The sequence below is a fragment of the Scyliorhinus canicula genome, chromosome 16 (assembly GCF_902713615.1).
Source record: "Scyliorhinus canicula chromosome 16, sScyCan1.1, whole genome shotgun sequence".
NCBI classification, from domain to species: Eukaryota; Metazoa; Chordata; class Chondrichthyes; order Carcharhiniformes; family Scyliorhinidae; genus Scyliorhinus; species Scyliorhinus canicula.
Window position 1 is genome coordinate 115,790,952 of NC_052161.1, and position 18,677 is coordinate 115,809,628.

At 46.2% G+C, this 18,677-nt stretch overlaps 1 protein-coding gene across 1 annotated transcript in view; it reads left to right on the top strand.

Moving 5' to 3' along the window:
- Nucleotides 1-18,677, top strand: part of mfap2 (microfibril associated protein 2) — a 45,900-nt gene that overhangs the window by 6,966 nt on the left and 20,257 nt on the right. Inside the window, exons 2-4 of the mRNA XM_038821914.1 lie at nt 2,213-2,302; nt 9,553-9,639; nt 13,396-13,431. Coding sequence (XP_038677842.1) covers nt 2,260-2,302; nt 9,553-9,639; nt 13,396-13,431 — 166 coding nt within the window. The 5' untranslated portion in view covers nt 2,213-2,259. The remainder of the gene's footprint in view (nt 1-2,212; nt 2,303-9,552; nt 9,640-13,395; nt 13,432-18,677) is intronic.

The following is an 18,677-nucleotide window of genomic DNA, read 5'->3' on the forward strand; positions in this document are numbered from 1 at the left end:
TCCGGGTTCGATCCCGGCCCCAGGTCAATGTCTGTGTTGAGTTTGCACATTCTCCCCGTGTTTGTGTGGGTCTCGCCCCCACAACCCACAGATGTGCAGGATAGGTGGATTGGCCATGCTAAATTGCCCCTTAATTGGGAAAAAAAAAAGAATTGGGTACTCTAAATTTATTTTTAAAAATAAACTCTGTTCTAAATGTAATTTTCCTTGTTCCAGTGGCAGTAGTACCAATATCTTGAGTTGCTCCTGGTTACCAAAGCTTCTTAACCCTGCTGAATCTACACAACACACTTTCAATGGCTTTAATCCATATCTTATTGCACAGTACAAAGAACTTCATACAGGCACTGTAATTGTGGCCTTAGCCATTGAATGGTGCAAACTTATCATTATCGTTGCCATCCTGTTCCAAACTCCTAATTATAAAACTCAAAATATTATGTACCTTTAGATTTAGATTTAGAACAGTACAGCACAGAACAGGCCCTTCGGCCCTCGATGTTGTGCCGAGCAATGATCACCCTACTCAAACTCACATATCCACCCTATACCCGCAACCCAACAACTTCCCCCTTAACCTTACTTTTTAGGACACTACGGGCAATTTAGCATGGCCAATCCACCTAACCCGCACATCTTTGGACTGTGGGAGGAAACCGGAGCACCCGGAGGAAACCCACGCACACACGGGGAGGACGTGCAGACTCCGCACAGACAGTGACCCAGCCGGGAACCGAACCTGGGACCCTGGAGCTGTGAAGCATTGATGCTAACCACTATGCTACCGTGCTGCCCCTTTCTTATGGATTTATCTACATATACTTGGGCATATACAGCAGCACCTACAGTTCCAAAGTACTGGGCGGCACGGTAGCACAGTAGATAGCACAGTTGCTTCACAGCTCCAGGGTCCCAGGTTCGATTCCCAACTTGGGTCACTGTCTGTGTGTGGAGTCTCCACGTTCTCCCCATGTCTGCGTGGGTTTCCTCCGGGTGCTCCAGTTTCCTCCCACAGTCCAAAGATGTGCAGGTTAGGTGGGTTGGCCATGATAAAATTGCCCTTAGTGTCCAAAAAGGTGAGATGGGGTTACGGGGATAGGGTGATCTTTCCATGGGTCGGTGCAGACACGATGGGCAGAATGGCCTCATTCGGCATTGTAAATTCTATGTCTAAGTCTACTTCATCAGCTGTAAATCACTTTGAGATGTCCGGTGGTCAGGAAAAGTACAATAAACAAGTATTTTTTAAACAGTACCTGGTGTAAGCTGCAGGGCTAGGGACCATGTGCTGGAAGATGGGATTGGAAAAGGCATCTGGATGTCTATGGGTGGGCAAAAACAAGATGGACTGAAGACCCCTTCTGTGCTGTATCATTTCTATGGTACATGTATACCTGGGTTCACTGTGTGTATGTATCTAAATACAATTGTATGTACATGTCCTGTTGCTTAAAGTTCTGAAAAAGAGTCATATGAACTCAAAGCGTTAACTCTGTTCCTCTCTCCACAGATGCTGTCAGACCTGCTGAGTTTTTCCTGCATTTTCTGGTTTTATTTCAGATTTCCACCATCTCGCAGTATTTTTGTTTATTTTCTTGTTGGCAAGTCCTGTTGCACGTTCCCATGCGTTGACTTGTATGAAATTCTCCTCTACTTGTGCTGAGGACCTGGATTATTGTGTTCAGTGCAACAGGCCAGTTGGTGTGAGAGGCTCCTGTGCACCATGTACAACAGTTCCCTCGCATCGCGCGATATCCTTGTCCCTTGCATTATTTCATCGAATCGTTTAAATTCCGTAACCAAGTTCGGCCTCCCTGCCCACTGCCCCCACCCAAACCGTGACATTCCAACGATCCGAGGGCAAAAAAATGAGCTGCTTTGTGTGTAGGAAACAATTCCAGCTTCTGTTTGATGCTATTTCACAAGGGCATCGTTACACTGTGTGTATGGCAACAAAGAGGATTCGTATCCCCAGACTTGGGGGGGATGGCGGAACTTGAGCGATGAATCGTCTCCTGTAGGGGTGTTCTGTCTGCAGCTCCCTTGGTGGAGAGTTAAGCAAATCGTTCGCTTGTTTCTTTGTTGTGTTTCAACTGTAAACAGTGTGGGGGGCGGGGGGCTCACTGGGGAGCCCTCCTGTCTGATCTAATCTGTGGAACTCTCGGATATCTTCCTGCTCACGCCTCTCTATCTGTTCGTTCTCCCATGATAGTGTTCCTGGAATTCGAACAACCCCACAAACACATCTTGACTGCAGACATGGCTGCAAGAGCCGCCTGCCTCGTCTTCCTCTGTCTGCCCAGTGAGTACAAAAACATGAAGTCAAAAAGTACTTCAATGAACTGGAGTTTCTGCTGAATGCATTGCCTGTTTGCTTCCTTTAATCCTTGCCTTACTTTGCTGCTGTTAGGTGATCCTCGGTTGGCAGTACAATTGGCCTTGGGGAGTCCCAGGGTAGGTAATGAATAAGCAAGTCAATTCTGATCCAGATTCAGTGACCTGTACTCAAAAGTATGTGTGATGGGTCTAGGGCCAGGGCGGGAGCGTGTTCTACAGTAATGCCTCCTTGGTTGAACGGACGCTCCTAGATTAGGTTTATGCTTTTTTGGAGAGGGGGGGGGGGGGGGGGGGGGGCGGTGGGGAGAGCCACTGCACTGCTGGGAGTTACATGGGACTGTACCCCAAGAAGAAGTTAACATCCTCCGGAAGCAGTGATAGAACTGTTACAAATAAACTGCAACATAATATGTCAAAGGAAGTGACATTGCATGACATTCAATTACATTTCAGCTCTATCCCTTAGCTTGAAACAATCAGAGTGGTTTCCATTGTCTATTGTTCTTTGATTTGGGGCTGCAAAGCAATCAAACAAAGTTCTCTTTGCTGCATCCACATTTCCTCTTGGGAGAAGACCTCTTGACAAAGAATGTGAAGCACAGGGTTGGACCTGCAATACTCAGTCAAACAGTACAAAACCTGGGTCTTCCTAACTGGGAGAGGGGATTAAATTGGAGGAATAGCCTATGTTTTTTTTAAATAGAAAAATGCTTGATGTTAGCACACTCCTGACCAGGTGACAGGCACAGATCACCAGGATGTATCTGTGCAGTAATTTATCCGGCAGTGAACTTCATGGTCTGACTTCTGCTGCAACCGTGGCTCCATCACAGATAACATACACACACACACCAGGGAAACCAGCCTCCTCGCCTCGCACTGTGCTGCCTCTCCAGTCTGTTAGAAATTGAAGGGAGTACAAGCAGGCAGTATGGATCCAATCAGCACCCAAGGGGGAACCTTTAGTCCCGATGAGGACCTGAACATAAAGAGAATCAATGGACAGAGTGGATTCCAACGCATTCATATACAGGAAAGAGGAAGAGGCTTAGGATCAGGTATTCTGGTTTAGGATCTGGTATTCTGGTTTAAGATCAGGTATTCTGGTTTAGGATCAGGTATTCTGGTTTAGGATCAGGTATTCTGGTTTAGGGTCAGGTATTCTGGTTTAGGATCAGGTATTCTGGTCTAAGATCAGGTATTCTGGTTTAGGATCAGGTATTCTGGTCTAAGATCAGGTATTCTGGTTTAGGGTCAGGTATTCTGGTTTAGGGTCAGGTATTCTGGTTTAGGATCAGGTATTCTGGTTTAGGATCAGGTATTCTCGTTAGGATCAGGTATTCTGGTTTAGGATCAGGTATTCTGGTTTAGGATCAGGTATTCTGGTTTAGGATCAGGTATTCTGGTTTAGGGTCAGGTATTCTGGTTTAGGATCAGGTATTCTGGTTTAGGATCAGGTATTCTGGTTTAGGATCAGGTATTCTGGTCTAAGATCAGGTATTCTGGTTTAGGATCAGGTATTCTGGTTTAGGATCAGGTATTCTGGTTTAGGGTCAGGTATTCAGGTTTAGGATCAGGTATTCTGGTTTAGGATCAGGTATTCTCGTTAGGATCAGGTATTCTGGTTTAGGGTCAGGTATTCTGGTCTAGGATCAGGCATTCTGGTTTAGGATCAGGTATTCTGGTTTAGGATCAGGTATTCTGGTTTAGGATCAGGTATTCTGGTTTAGGGTCAGGTATTCTGGTTTAGGGTCAGGTATTCTGGTTTAGGATCAGGCATTCTGGTTTAGGATCAGGTATTCTGGTTTAGGATCAGGTATTCTGGTTTAGGGTCAGGTATTCTGGTTTAGGATCAGGTATTCTGGTTTAGGGTCAGGTATTCTGGTTTAGGGTCAGGTATTCTGGTTTAGGGTCAGGTATTCTGGTTTAGGGTCAGGTATTCTGGTTTAGGATCAGGTATTCTGGTTTAGGGTCAGGTATTCTGGTTTAGGATCAGGTATTCTGGTTTAGGATCAGGTATTCTCGTTAGGATCAGGTATTCTGGTTTAGGATCAGGTATTCTGGTTTAGGGTCAGGTATTCTGGTTTAGGGTCAGGTATTCTGGTTTAGGATCAGGTATTCTGGTTTAGGGTCAGGTATTCTGGTTTAGGATCAGGTACTCTGGTTTAGGATCAGGTATTCTCGTTAGGATCAGGTATTCTGGTTTAGGATCAGGTATTCTGGTTTAGGATCAGGTATTCTGGTTTAGGGTCAGGTATTCTGGTTTAGGATCAGGTATTCTGGTTTAGGGTCAGGTATTCTGGTTTAGGGTCAGGTATTCTGGTTTAGGATCAGGTATTCTGGTTTAGGGTCAGGTATTCTGGTTTAGGATCAGGTATTCTGGTTTAGGGTCAGGTATTCTGGTTTAGGGTCAGGTATTCTGGTTTAGGGTCAGGTATTCCCGGTTTAGGATCAGGTATTCTCGTTAGGATCAGGTATTCTGGTTTAGGGTCAGGTATTCTGGTTTAGGATCAGGTATTCTCGTTAGGATCAGGTATTCCGGTTTAGGGTCAGGTATTCCCGGTTTAGGATCAGGTATTCTGGTTTAGGGTCAGGTATTCCCGGTTTAGGATCAGGTATTCTCGTTAGGATCAGGTATTCCGGTTTAGGATCAGGTATTCTGGTTTAGGATCAGGTATTCTGGTTTAGGGTCAGGTATTCTGGTTTAGGGTCAGGTATTCTGGTTTAGGATCAGGTATTCTGGTTTAGGGTCAGGTATTCTGGTTTAGGGTCAGGTATTCTGGTTTAGGATCAGGTATTCTGGTTTAGGGTCAGGTATTCTGGTTTAGGATCAGGTATTCTGGTTTAGGGTCAGGTATTCTGGTTTAGGATCAGGTATTCTGGTTTAGGATCAGGTATTCTCGTTAGGATCAGGTATTCTGGTTTAGGATCAGGTATTCTGGTTTAGGATCAGGTATTCTCGTTAGGATCAGGTATTCTGGTTTAGGATCAGGTATTCTCGTTAGGATCAGGTATTCTGGTTTAGGGTCAGGTATTCTGGTTTAGGATCAGGTATTCTGGTTTAGGGTCAGGTATTCTGGTTTAGGATCAGGTATTCTGGTTTAGGATCAGGTATTCTCGTTAGGATCAGGTATTCTGGTTTAGGATCAGGTATTCTGGTTTAGGATCAGGTATTCCCGTTAGGATCAGGTATTCTGGTTTAGGATCAGGTATTCTGGTTTAGGATCAGGTATTCCGGTTTAGGATCAGGTATTCTGGTTTAGGATCAGGTATTCTGGTTTAAGATCAGGTATTCTGGTTTAGGATCAGGTATTCTGGTTTAGGATCAGGTATTCTGGTTTAGGATCAGGTATTCTGGTTTAGGATCAGGTATTCTGGTTTAGGATCAGGTATTCTGGTTTAGGATCAGGTATTCTGGTTTAGGATCAGGTATTCTGGTTTAGGATCAGGTATTCTGGTTTAGGATCAGGTATTCTGGTTTAGGATCAGGTATTCTGGTCTAAGATCAGGTATTCTGGTTTAGGGTCAGGTATTCTGGTTTAGGATCAGGTATTCTCGTTAGGATCAGGTATTCTGGTTTAGGATCAGGTATTCTGGTTTAGGATCAGGTATTCTGGTTTAGGATCAGGTATTCTGGTTTAGGATCAGGTATTCTGGTTTAGGGTCAGGTATTCTGGTTTAGCGTCACATATTCTGGTTTAGGATCAGGTATTCTGGTTTAGGATCAGGTATTCTGGTTTAGGATCAGGTATTCTGGTCTAGGATCAGGTATTCTGGTTTAGGATCAGGTATTCTGGTTTAGGGTCAGGTATTCTGGTTTAGGATCAGGTATTCTGGTTTAGGATCAGGTATTCTGGTTTAAGATCAGGTATTCTGGTTTAGGATCAGGTATTCTGGTTTAAGATCAGGTATTCTGGTTTAGGATCAGGTATTCTGGTTTAGGATCAGGTATTCTGGTTTAGGATCAGGTATTCTGGTTTAAGATCAGGTATTCTGGTTTAAGATCAGGTATTCTGGTTTAGGATCAGGTATTCTGGTTTAGGATCAGGTATTCTGGTTTAGGATCAGGTATTCTGGTTTAGGGTCAGGTATTCTGGTTTAGGATCAGGTATTCTGGTTTAGGGTCAGGTATTCTGGTTTAAGATCAGGTATTCTGGTTTAGGATCAGGTATTCTGGTTTAAGATCAGGTATTCTGGTCTCGGATCAGGTATTCTGGTTTAAGATCAGGTATTCTGGTTTAGGGTCAGGTATTCCCGGTTTAGGATCAGGTATTCTGGTTTAGGATCAGGTATTCTGGTTTAGGATCAGGTATTCTGGTTTAGGATCAGGTATTCTGGTTTAGGGTCAGGTATTCTGGTTTAGGGTCAGGTATTCTGGTTTAAGATCAGGTATTCTGGTTTAGGATCAGGTATTCTGGTTTAAGATCAGGTATTCTGGTTTAGGATCAGGTATTCTGGTTTAAGATCAGGTATTCTGGTCTCGGATCAGGTATTCTGGTTTAAGATCAGGTATTCTGGTTTAGGGTCAGGTATTCTGGTTTAGGGTCAGGTATTCTGGTTTAGGATCAGGTATTCTGGTTTAGGATCAGGTATTCTCGTTAGGATCAGGTATTCCCGGTTTAGGGTAGGTATTCTGGTTTAGGATCAGGTATTCTGGTTTAGGATCAGGCATTCTGGTTTAGGATCAGGTATTCTGGTTTAGGATCAGGTATTCTGGTTTAGGGTCAGGTATTCTGGTTTAGGATCAGGTATTCTGGTTTAGGATCAGGTATTCTGGTTTAGGGTCAGGTATTCTGGTCTAGGATCAGGTATTCTGGTTTAGGATCAGGTATTCTGGTTTAGGGTCAGGTATTCTGGTTTAGGGTCAGGTATTCTGGTTTAAGATCAGGTATTCTTATTTAGGGTCAGGTATTCTGGTTTAGGGTCAGGTATTCTGGTTTAGGGTCAGGTATTCCCGGTTTAGGGTCAGGTATTCTGGTTTAGGGTCAGGTATTCCCGGTTTAGGGTCAGGTATTCTGGTTTAGGGTCAGGTATTCCCGGCTTAGGGTCAGGTATTCTGGTTTAGGGTCAGGTATTCCCGGCTTAGGGTTGGGTATTCCAGTCTACGGTTAGAAAGTCTAGGATCAGGTATTCTGGTTTACATAGACATAGAACAGTACAGCACAGAACAGGCCCTTCGGCCCTCGATGTTGTGCCGAACAATGATCACCCTACTCAAACCCACGCTATACCCGTAACCCAACAACCCCCCCCCCCCCCCTTAACCTTACTTTTAAGGACACTACGGGCAATTTAGCATGGCCAATCCACCTAACCCCCACATCTTTGGACTGTGGGAGGAAACCAGAGCACCCGGAGGAAACCCACGCACACACGGGGAGGACGTGCAGACTCCGCACAGACAGTGACCCAGCCAGGAACCGAACCTGGGACCCTGGAGCTGTGAAGCATTTATGCTAACCACCATGCTACCGTGCTGCCCTTAGGATCAGGTATTCTGGTTTAGGATCAGTTATTCATTTAGGGTCAGGTATTCTGGTTTAGGATCAGGTATTCTGGTTTAGGGTCAGGTATTCCCGGTTTAGGGTCAGGTATTCTGGTTTAGGGTCAGGTATTCCCGGTTTAGGGTCAGGTATTCTGGTTTAGGGTCAGGTATTCCCGGCTTAGGGTTGGGTATTCCAGTCTACGGTTAGAAATTCTGGTTTAGGATCAGGTATTCTGGTTTAGGATCAGGTATTCTGGTTTAGGATCAGGTATTCTGGTTTAGGATCAGGTATTCCGGTTTAGGATCAGGTATTCTGGTTTAGGGTCAGGTATTCTGGTTTAGGGTCAGGTATTCTGGTTTAGGATCAGGTATTCTGGTTTAGGATCAGGTATTCTCGTTAGGATCAGGTATTCTGGTTTAGGATCAGGTATTCTGGTTTAGGATCAGGTATTCTGGTTTAGGATCAGGTATTCTGGTTTAGGATCAGGTATTCTGGTTTAGGGTCAGGTATTCTGGTTTAGGGTCAGGTATTCTGGTTTAGGGTCAGGTATTCTGGTTTAGGATCAGGTATTCTGGTCTCGGATCAGGTATTCTGGTTTAGGATCAGGTATTCTGGTCTCGGATCAGGTATTCTGGTTTAGGATCAGGTATTCTGGTTTAGGATCAGGTATTCTGGTTTAGGGTCAGGTATTCTGGTTTAGGGTCAGGTATTCTGGTTTAGGATCAGGTATTCTGGTTTAAGATCAGGTATTCTGGTTTAGGATCAGGTATTCTGGTTTAGGATCAGGTATTCTGGTTTAGGATCAGGTATTCTGGTTTAGGATCAGGTATTCCCGGCTTAGGGTCAGGTATTCTGGTTTAGGATCAGGTATTCTGGTTTAGGGTCTGGTATTCTGGTTTAGGATCAGGTATTCTGGTTTAGGATCAGGTATTCCCGGCTTAGGGTCAGGTATTCTGGTTTAGGATCAGGTATTCTGGTTTAGGATCAGGTATTCTGGTTTAGGATCAGGTATTCTGGTTTAGGATCAGGTATTCTGGTTTAGGGTCAGGTATTCTGGTTTAGGGTCAGGTATTCTGGTTTAGGATCAGGTATTCTGGTTTAGGATCAGGTATTCCCGGCTTAGGGTCAGGTATTCTGGTTTAGGATCAGGTATTCTGGTTTAGGGTCAGGTATTCTGGTTTAGAATCAGGTATTCCCGGCTTAGGGTCTGGTATTCTGGTTTAGGATCAGGTATTCTGGTTTAGGATCAGGTATTCTGGTTTAGGATCAGGTATTCTGGTTTAGGATCAGGTATTCTGGTTTAGGATCAGGTATTCTGGTTTAGGGTCAGGTATTCTGGTTTAGGGTCAGGTATTCTGGTTTAGGGTCAGGTATTCTGGTTTAGGGTCAGGTATTCTGGTTTAGGGTCTGGTATTCTGGTTTAAGATCAGGTATTCTGGTTTAAGATCAGGTATTCTGGTTTAAGATCAGGTATTCTGGTTTAGGATCAGGTATTCTGGTTTAGGGTCAGGTATTCTGGTTTAGGGTCAGGTATTCTGGTTTAGGGTCAGGTATTCTGGTTTAGGGTCAGGTATTCTGGTTTAGGGTCTGGTATTCTGGTTTAAGATCAGGTATTCTGGTTTAGGGTCAGGTATTCTGGTTTGAAAGAATGGTCAGCCCTCAGAATGTAAGCTTTAACTTTGCCTTGTTATGTAATTCCTGTGATCTCCATCTCACCATTTCTTTGCAGTTATGCTTCAGGGTCAGTATGATGATCTTCCAGAGACTCACCTGTACCCTCTACAGCCACAGTATGGACAATATGACACCCAGATAGGTAAGACTCTGCTCTCTTGTAGCTACAGTTTCTAAATGCTGACTGAACCTGAATATTGTAAGGTGAGGATATTCATGTTTTCACAAAGATGCAGGGTTTCTAATGAACTTGAAGCAGAGCTTCAGAGCAGCAGCATGGAGATTCCCAATCGCTGTCCCTAGAACATGGCTTTGTGACATCTCAGCTCCAATCCCTCACCACATCTGTAACTACACTGAATGTGCATCTCACTGTAACATCAGAGGGTAATGGGTTGAATCAGGTACTAGCCTAAGTCAGACTGCGTACAAATAGCCACAGAACCGGCCCAAAGCTTAGCTTCAAGTAGATATTTTCACAACTGGCCTAGAATGGAGCAGGGATAAATGCTTCCCAATACCGGAATGGGTGAGGCCTGGCTTTAACCTCAATATACTCAACAGGTCTGAATGTAAGGGCATGATTTTCCTAGACTGTTCTCAGCACATAAAAGGCACAGGAAGCTTTTTCAATCAGGCAAAACCTGTCTTGTTGCTTTCCTAATGGGTGGCACTTATCAGGTACGTGTACTCCAGCCTTCGCCTTTCTGTTGGACCTGAATGTGTAGCACTAGTGACCAATAGGAAGACTAATCTAATAGCAGTTACCAAATCTCGAGAGATAGAAGCGCCCAGTGTGGCTGCCATGATGTTGAATCTATTACACAGGGTGCTACCTAATCTCTCTCCTATTACCCACCACAGTAGAAGATGTAAGAGTCGCACCTAGCAGATGTTGTACATCCTCCAGGTTTAGCAGGGGGAGTTCAAACCGAGCTGGTCAAAAGAAAACCTCAATCCGAGTGGCCCCGGGGCCGGATGGGTTCTCCGTTGAGTTCTACAAGAAGTTCTCGGAGCTGTTGGGCCCGCTGAGAACGTTTAACGAGGCTAAGGAAAAGGGAATCCTTCCCCCGACGATGTCGCAGGCTTTGATCTCGCTTATCCTCAAGCGTGATAAGGACCCTTTGCAATGCAGCTCTTATAGGCCGATTTCGCTTCTCAATGTGGATGCCAAGCTCTTGGCCAAGATCCTGGCCACTAGGATTGAGGATTGTGTCCCAGGAGTGATTCATGAGGATCAGACGGGGTTTGTGAAGGGCAGGCAGCTGAATACGAATGTGCGGAGGCTCCTGAATATGATCATGATGCCCTCGGAGGAGGGGGGACGCAGAAGTGGTAGCAGCAATGGACGCGGAGAAGGCCTTTGGTCGGGTGGAGTGGGAGTACTTGTGGGAGGTGTTAGGCAGGTTTGGATTCGGGGAGGAATTCATAGGGTGCGTCAAGTTGTTGTACCAGGCCGCGGTAGCGAGTGTTTCGACGAACCGGTAGGGGTGCCCTTTGTCCCCCCTGCTGTTTGCCCTGGCGATTGAGCCGCTGGTCATAGCGTTGAGGGAGTCCAGAAACTGGAGGGGGTTGGTTTTGGGGGGGGGGGGGGGGGGGGCATCGTGTCTCACTATATGCGGATGACCTGCTTTTGTACATTGCGGATCCGGTGGAGGGGATGGGGGAGGTCTTGCAGATTCTTAGGGATTTTGGAAACTTCTCGGATACAAGCTAAATGTGGGGAAAAGAGAGCTTTTTGTGGTGCACGCGAGGGGCCAGGAAAAGAGGTTGGGGAAGCTACCGCTCAAAATGGTGGAAAGGAGCTTTCGGTACTTGGGTATCCAGGTGGCCTAGAGTTGGTGGGTCTTGCACACGCTCAATTTAGCACGGCTGGTGGATCAGATCAAGGAGGACTTTAGGAGGTGGGACTTGTTGCCACTCTCCCTGGTGGGCAGGGTGCAGTCCGTAAAGATGACGGTCCTCCCTAGGTTCCTGTTCGTCTTCTAGTGCCTGCCCATTCTCATCCCCAAGTCCTTCTTTAAGTTGGTAAACAGGAGTATTACGGGATTTGTGTGGGCAAATAAGACCCTGTGGGTTAAGAGACTGTTTCTGGAGCGCAATTGGGAGGGGGGGGGGGGGGGGGGGGGGTTGGCGCTGCCGAACTTGTGCAGCTATTACTGGGCAGCGAATGTATCCATGATTCGGAAATGGGTAATGGAGGGAGAGGGGGCGGCATGGAAACGGCTGGAAGCGGCGTCCTGTATAGATACTAGCTTGGGGGCACTGGTGACGGCACCGTTGCTGCTTCCGCCGACGCAGTATACACGAGCCCGGTGGTGGCGGCGACACTGAGGATTTGGGGGCAGTGGAGACGGCATAGGGGAGAGGTAGGGGCCTCAGTCTGGACCCCGATACGTAACGTGTGGGCGTGTGGGTAGGGGATGGCAGGATATCGGAAATATACTAGGAGCTGCAGGAGGCGGAGGAGGCCTCGGTGGAAGAGCTGAAGGGCAAGTGGGAGGAGGAGCTGGGTGAGGAGCTGGATGAGGGCCTGTGGGCTGACGCCCTGGGCATGGTCAATTCCTCCTCATCTTGCGTCAGGCTCAGCCTGATTCAGTTTAAAGTGGTGCATCGGGCGCATATGAAAGGGGCGAGAATGAGTAAGTTTTTTGGGGTAGAGGACAGGTGTGTGAGGTGTTCAGGGAGCCCAGCAAACCACGCCCATATGTTCTAGACATGCCCGGCACTTACGGAATTTTGGAAAGGCTTTGCAAAGGCCACGTCCAAGGTCTTGGACACTCGGGTAAAACCGAGTTGGGGGATAGCGATATTTGGGGTATCGGACGATCCGGGAGTGCAGGAGTCGAAAGAGGCCGGAGTTCTGGCCTTTTCCTCCTTGGTAGCCCGGAGAAGGCTCTTGTTAATGTGGAGGGACGCGAATCCCCCAAGCGTGGAGGCTTGGGTCAGTGACATGGCGGGGTTTCTCAGGTTGGAGAAGATAAAGTTTGCCTTGTGGGAGTCTTTGCAGGGGTTTTCCGGGCGGTGGCAATCGTTCCTTGACTTTCTCGGGGAACGTTAGGTAGAGGTCAGCAGCAGCAGCAACCCAGAAAAGTGGGGTGGGGTTGATTTCATGTTATTTGTAAGGGGTGGATGCCCCGTTTTGTTTGTTAAATTTTTTTAGTTGGTTAGAGGGTTGGGGAGAGAGCGGGTAAATGGAGTTGAAATCAACCATGATTGAATGGTGGAGTGGACTCGATGGGCCGAATGGCCTTACTTCCGCTCCTATGTCTTATGGTCTTATTGCTTTGTTCTATTTGCATTATTTTCTCTTTTGTAGTGTTTTGTAAAAATTATTGAAAAATCTGGAATAAAAACATTCTTTAAAAAAAAGGTACAGGAGGGAATTGGGGAAGGCCTGAGCAGGAACTCATGGGTGACCTTCAGTGCTCCACTGCCACCCTCATCCATCAGCATCCATCTCCTCCTCCTCATCAACATGAGACTTCACCAGAATGTCTTCAAGTCTGTACCTCCTTTTCACCTCCAGTGTTATCATCACCTTCCTCGTTGGCTCGCCATTACTCTGTTGGGTCTGCAGGGAATGAGGGTGCAAGCTGAGAATTATTTGAATATTACTACCCAGGGATTAAAGAGTTACAGGAAAGGTGTAGAATAGGGTAATTCCTGATTTCCCACTGTAACGTTCGCAGGAACCCCTGCTGAAAACGGCCAGTTCCGCCCCATTGGGATTTGGGATTTCCTCCAACATTTCAACAGCTCTTTGGGAATTCCCACCGGCTGCTGCGCGTTAAACAACAGGATTCAGTTCATATTTCACATCATTCCATCAGTGTTTTAAACAAGATCGAGGCCAATTGATAACCTGGCAATGATGACTTATTTTCTCTTTCCCTAGGTGGATCGGATTATAATCCAGATTTCGATTATACTGGTAAGGGTTGATGTTATACTTTGATCCAGATCATTTAAAAAAAAGACGTAGAGTACCCAATTCATTTTTTTTTCCAATTAAGGGGGAATTTAATGTGGCTAATCCACCTACCCTCCACATCTTTGGGTTGTGGGGCTGAGACCCACGCAGACACGGGGAGAATGTGCAAACTCCACACGGACAGTGACCCGGCTTTGATCCAGATCATGAAATAAGACAATGAACTTGGAATACTGTGCCTGTAAAAACATTCCACATATCTGACTTCCACACTCCAAACTCAATGCAGAGGTCAGGAGCAGCCTTGGGGCAAGGGGTACACTCCATAAATGTAGCTCATATAATTAATGATTTCTTTTGAAACACTTTTCTCAGCTGAATGTGGAAACCTCTGCCATGGTGGACTCATTGCCTTTGTGAAAAAATGCCTTTCTCCTTCATTCTCTCCCTTGAATGTAGGGGAGCAGTAGCAGCCATACCCAAAGGTGCGGTACCCACGTGCTGAGCAGCAGAAGCAGTATGCTATAGACAGGGCTAAGCGACCCCTGATTGGAACAAAGCATTGCAGTTCTGCCACAACCAATCGTGAATGGTGGCGAACAATTAAACAACTGACAAGAGGAGAAGGCTCCATGAATATTCCCGTCCCCAAAGATGTCAGAGCCTAGCTTGAAGGTGGAAAAAAAGACACGGCTGATGTGGTTTCCAAACATCCTCGTCCTGAAATCTCCACCATCACAGAAGCAAGATTTCAGTCAATTTGGTTCACTCCCCGTGATATCAAGAAGTGGCTGAGGTCACTGGATGTTGCAAATCTATGGGTCCTGATAACATCCAGATTGCAATGTGGAAAACGTGTGCTTTGGGACTAGCTGCACCTCTAGTCAAGCTGTTCCAGTACAGCTACAACACCAGAATCTACTCAAAAATGTGGAAAATTGCTCACAATTGCAGGCCGCAAAAAGCAGGACACATTCAACCCAGCTAGTTACCACCCCTCACCAATACTTCCAGTCATCTGCAAACTGATGAAAAATGTCAACGACAATTCAATCAAATCGCACTTACTCAGCAATAAACTGCTCACCAATACTCAGTTTGGGTGTCTGACAAAACCATTCAGATTTTGTTTACAGCCTTGATCTAAACAGGGGCCAAAGTGCTGAATTACAGAGGCAAGATAAGAGTGACTGCCCTCAACACCAACGCAACATTTCACCAAGTATGACATCAAGGAGCCCAAACTAAACTGGAGTCAATGGGGTGGGGGGGGGGAGAGATGACTCTCCATTGGTTGGCACAAAGGAAGATGGCTGTGGTTATTGGAGGCCAATCATCTCCGCCTTAAGGCATCACTGCAGAAGTTATTCAGTTTACTGCCCTAAGCTTAGTCACCTTCAGCTGTCTTCATCTATGGCCTTCCTTCCACTATAAGGTCAGAAATGGGGATGTAATTCCATTTGCGATTTGTTCTTGCCCTCCCTGAAGCAAGACCTCAATAACATTCAAACTTGGGCTGATACACGGCAAGTAACATTTGAACTACTCAAAATGCCGGGAAACGACTATCTCCCTTTGTCATTCAATGGCATTACCATCACTGGATTCTCCGTCACCAACATCCTGGGGTAGCGATTGTCATTTACCAGAAACCTAACTGGACCATCCACATAAAACTACAATAGCAGTCAGAGGCTGGGAATTTTCTGGTGTTTAAGCTCACTATCTGACACCCAAAATCATGTCCACCATCTACGAGGCACAAATCAGGGCTGTGATGGAATACTCTCTACTTGCCTGGACGAGTGCATCTCCAAAGAACAAAGAAAAGTACAGCACAGAAACAGGCCCTTCGGTCCTCCAAGCCTGCGCTGACCATGCTGCCCATCTAACCTAAAACCTTGTACACCTCCAGGGTCTGTATCCCGCTATTCCCATCCTATTCATATATTTGTCAAGACGCCCCTTAAATGTCACTATGGTACCTGCTTCCATCACCTCTTCCAGCAGCGAGTTCCAGACGTCCACTACCCTCTGTGTAAAAGAAACCTTGTACATCTCCTTTAAACTTTGCCCCTCGCACCTTAAACCTATATCCCCTGGTAATTGACTCTTCCATCCTGGGAAACAGCTTCTGACTACCCACTCTGCCATGCTCCTCATATATCTGTAGACCTCTATCAGGTCTTCCCTCAACCTCCGTCATTCCAGTGATAACAAACCGGGTTTATCCCACCTCTCCTCACAGCTAATGACCTCCATACCAGGAAACATCCTGATAAACCTCTTCTGTACCCTCTCCAAAACCTCCAAATTATTATGGTAGTGTTGCAACCAGAATTGAACATGTTTGTGGCCTAACTGAGGTTCTATACAGCTGCAGCATGACTTGCCAATTTTTATACTCAATGCCCCAGCCGATGAAGGCAAGTATGCCTTGTACCTTCTTGACTACCTTCTCCACCTGCGTTGCCACTTTCAGTAAACCCAGATCCCTCTGCCTGTCAATACTCTTTAAGGGTTCAGCCATTTACCGTATATTTCACACCTGTGTTCGACCTTCCAAAATGCATTACCTCATATTTGTCTGTATTAAACTCCATCTGCCATCTCTCCGCCCAAGTCTCCAACCGATCCGTATCCTCTGACAGTCCTCATCGCTATCCGCAATTCCAGCAACCTTTTGTCATCCGCAAACCTACTAATCAGACCAGTTATACTTTCCTCCAAATTGTTTATATATACTATAAACAGCAAAGGTCCCAGTACTGATCCCTGCGGAACACTACTAGTCACAGCCCTCCATTCAGAAAAGCACCCTTCCACTGCTACTCTCTGCCTTCTATGACCTAGCCAGTTCTGTATCCAACTTGCCAGCTCACCTCTGATTCTGTGTGACTTCAACTTCTGAACCAATCTGCCATGAGTGACCTTGTCAAAGACCTTACTGAAGTCAATGTAGACAACATCCACTACTCTACCTTCATCAATCATCTTTGGCAATTCCTCGAAAAACTCGATCAAGTTAGTGAGACACGACCTCCCATTCACAAACCATGCCACCTCGCGCTAATACGTCCAATTGCTTCCAAATAGGAGTAAACCCGACAAAGCAACCCACCTGATTGGCACCCCAACTACAACCTTACACATTCACTCCCTCCACCACCGGCACGTAGTGACAGCTCACATAGAACCATGTGCCACATGCAATACGCACTGCAGCAACTCACCTTTGACAGCACCTTCCAAACCCGCAGCCTCTGCCATCTAGAGGGACAAGGGCAGCAGACACACGGGAACACCATCACCTGCTTAAGGGCAACTAGGAATGGGCAATAAATGCTCCAGGTCAGATACCATCTTGACTTAGAACTCCATTGTAGCTGGGTCAGAATCTTGGTGCTCTCCCTAACAGCAGCGTGGGTGTACCAAGGCTGTGTGGACTTCAGCTTTTCAATAAGTCAGGTCACCACTACCTGTTTTTAAGGGCAATTAGGGATGGACAATAAATGATAGCCGTGCCAATAATACCCAATCCATGAATGCATCAGAAAATAAACTTTCCGAAGGTGCTAGACTCAAATTCCAACGCATTCACACATTTTTACTTATGAGACGAGGAATTATTAGGGCTTGTGCAGCTCCCGGTGTTTTAATAAAAATGGTACATTCCATTCCCCACTGACTGCACATCAAACAACACCAGGCAAAGAAATGAAGTAAAATTTTCAGAAACAAGGTCCAATTTTCGTACCTGTTTCCATAGTGACAAACTACTGGAGCTGGTTTTCAGCGGGCGTGTCGAAAGAACTTCTCAAAAGATGTTTTTCAAGTTGTTGGTTGGAAATCAGTGGGGGTGGGTGGGTGAAGAAGGGACACTGGGAAGGGGGGGGGGAGAAATGAGACTGGGAAATGGTAAATAGGGGAAAGCAGCGTTGGCTGATGAGGTAAGGAAAGCAGTGTGGTGGGGTAGTTACGTCCGAGACAAGAGGTGATGGGGGGGGGGGGGGGGGGGGGTGAGGGGGTGGGGGAGTTGGGGTTTGTTCGTGGGTGGAGAGTAGGAGAACTTGGGCCGAGGGGTGGAGGGGAACAATGAGAAAGGAGTGATCTCAGAGATTGAGAGGAACATTCTCGAGGAGCTGGGTATGTGCCAGCAGATAGAAGTGTGGTGCAATTGGGTCCAGCTGTTTCTGGGTTTGTATTGCTCTTTTTTTTTGTTGTTAATGGTTGTGGCATGGTCCGAGCTACATCTGGACAGCATCCCAGTTGTTTACACTATTGTCAAGCATTGCCCAGAGGAATCCTGTGTAAATGAGTGTGGAGCCTGCGGACAGACACAATGTCATGGAAAAACAGCATTAGCAATTCGCTGACCTGCCCATTGTGTGCCAATGGAACAGATTCCTGATAGGCCCACAAGGGTTGCCCCGCCTCCCCACCTTCCCTCACCCACCCCCCACCTCCTCCTATCCTGATGGAATTAAAAACACTCGGATTTTATCGTGTCTTTCACAATCTCAAGATACACCAGTGGAGTATTTTTTTGAAGCATAGTCAACGCTGTCTTGCTGGTGCGGTCTCCCTCATTGCACAATGCAGTTGAAAAAGCGGGGATAAAAATAGATGAGCTGAGCCTCGATTCTAATCGCAAAATAGAATGGAACCAGAATGTGATTCTCAACGAGAGCAACTGATGCTGGGACAATGAAGTAAGCCCACGGCCGCTTCCAATCCAGAAGAACAAAGGGAGCAGATGCACAGCAACACCACCTGCAAGTTCTCCTCCAAGCCATACACCATCCCAATTTGGATATATATCAGTGTTCCTTCACTGTCGCTGGGTGAAAATCCTGGAACTCCCTCCCAAACAGCACTGTGGGTGTACCTACACCACAGGGACTGCAGAGGTTCAAGAAGGCAGCTCACCCACTCCTTCTCAAGGGTAATTAAGGATGGATAATAAACCTTGCCCTAGCCAGGAGCCTACAACCCACAAAGAATTATAAAACAAATTCCAACAACACATTTGGGAAAGGGTGCAAGAAATGTGCCTTGAGATGGTTTGACAGGATAAACAAAAATTCAAATAGCATAAAATCTAGATTTAGACAATTTGAAGTGGAATCGTGCCTTTAAAGTTGCAAAACATCCCAAGCTGCATAATTAGACCTAAATTAGCAGTGCACCATATAGTGTTATGGGCCAGGGTTTAGAGAACCCCAAAGTGTATCATGGAATTCACC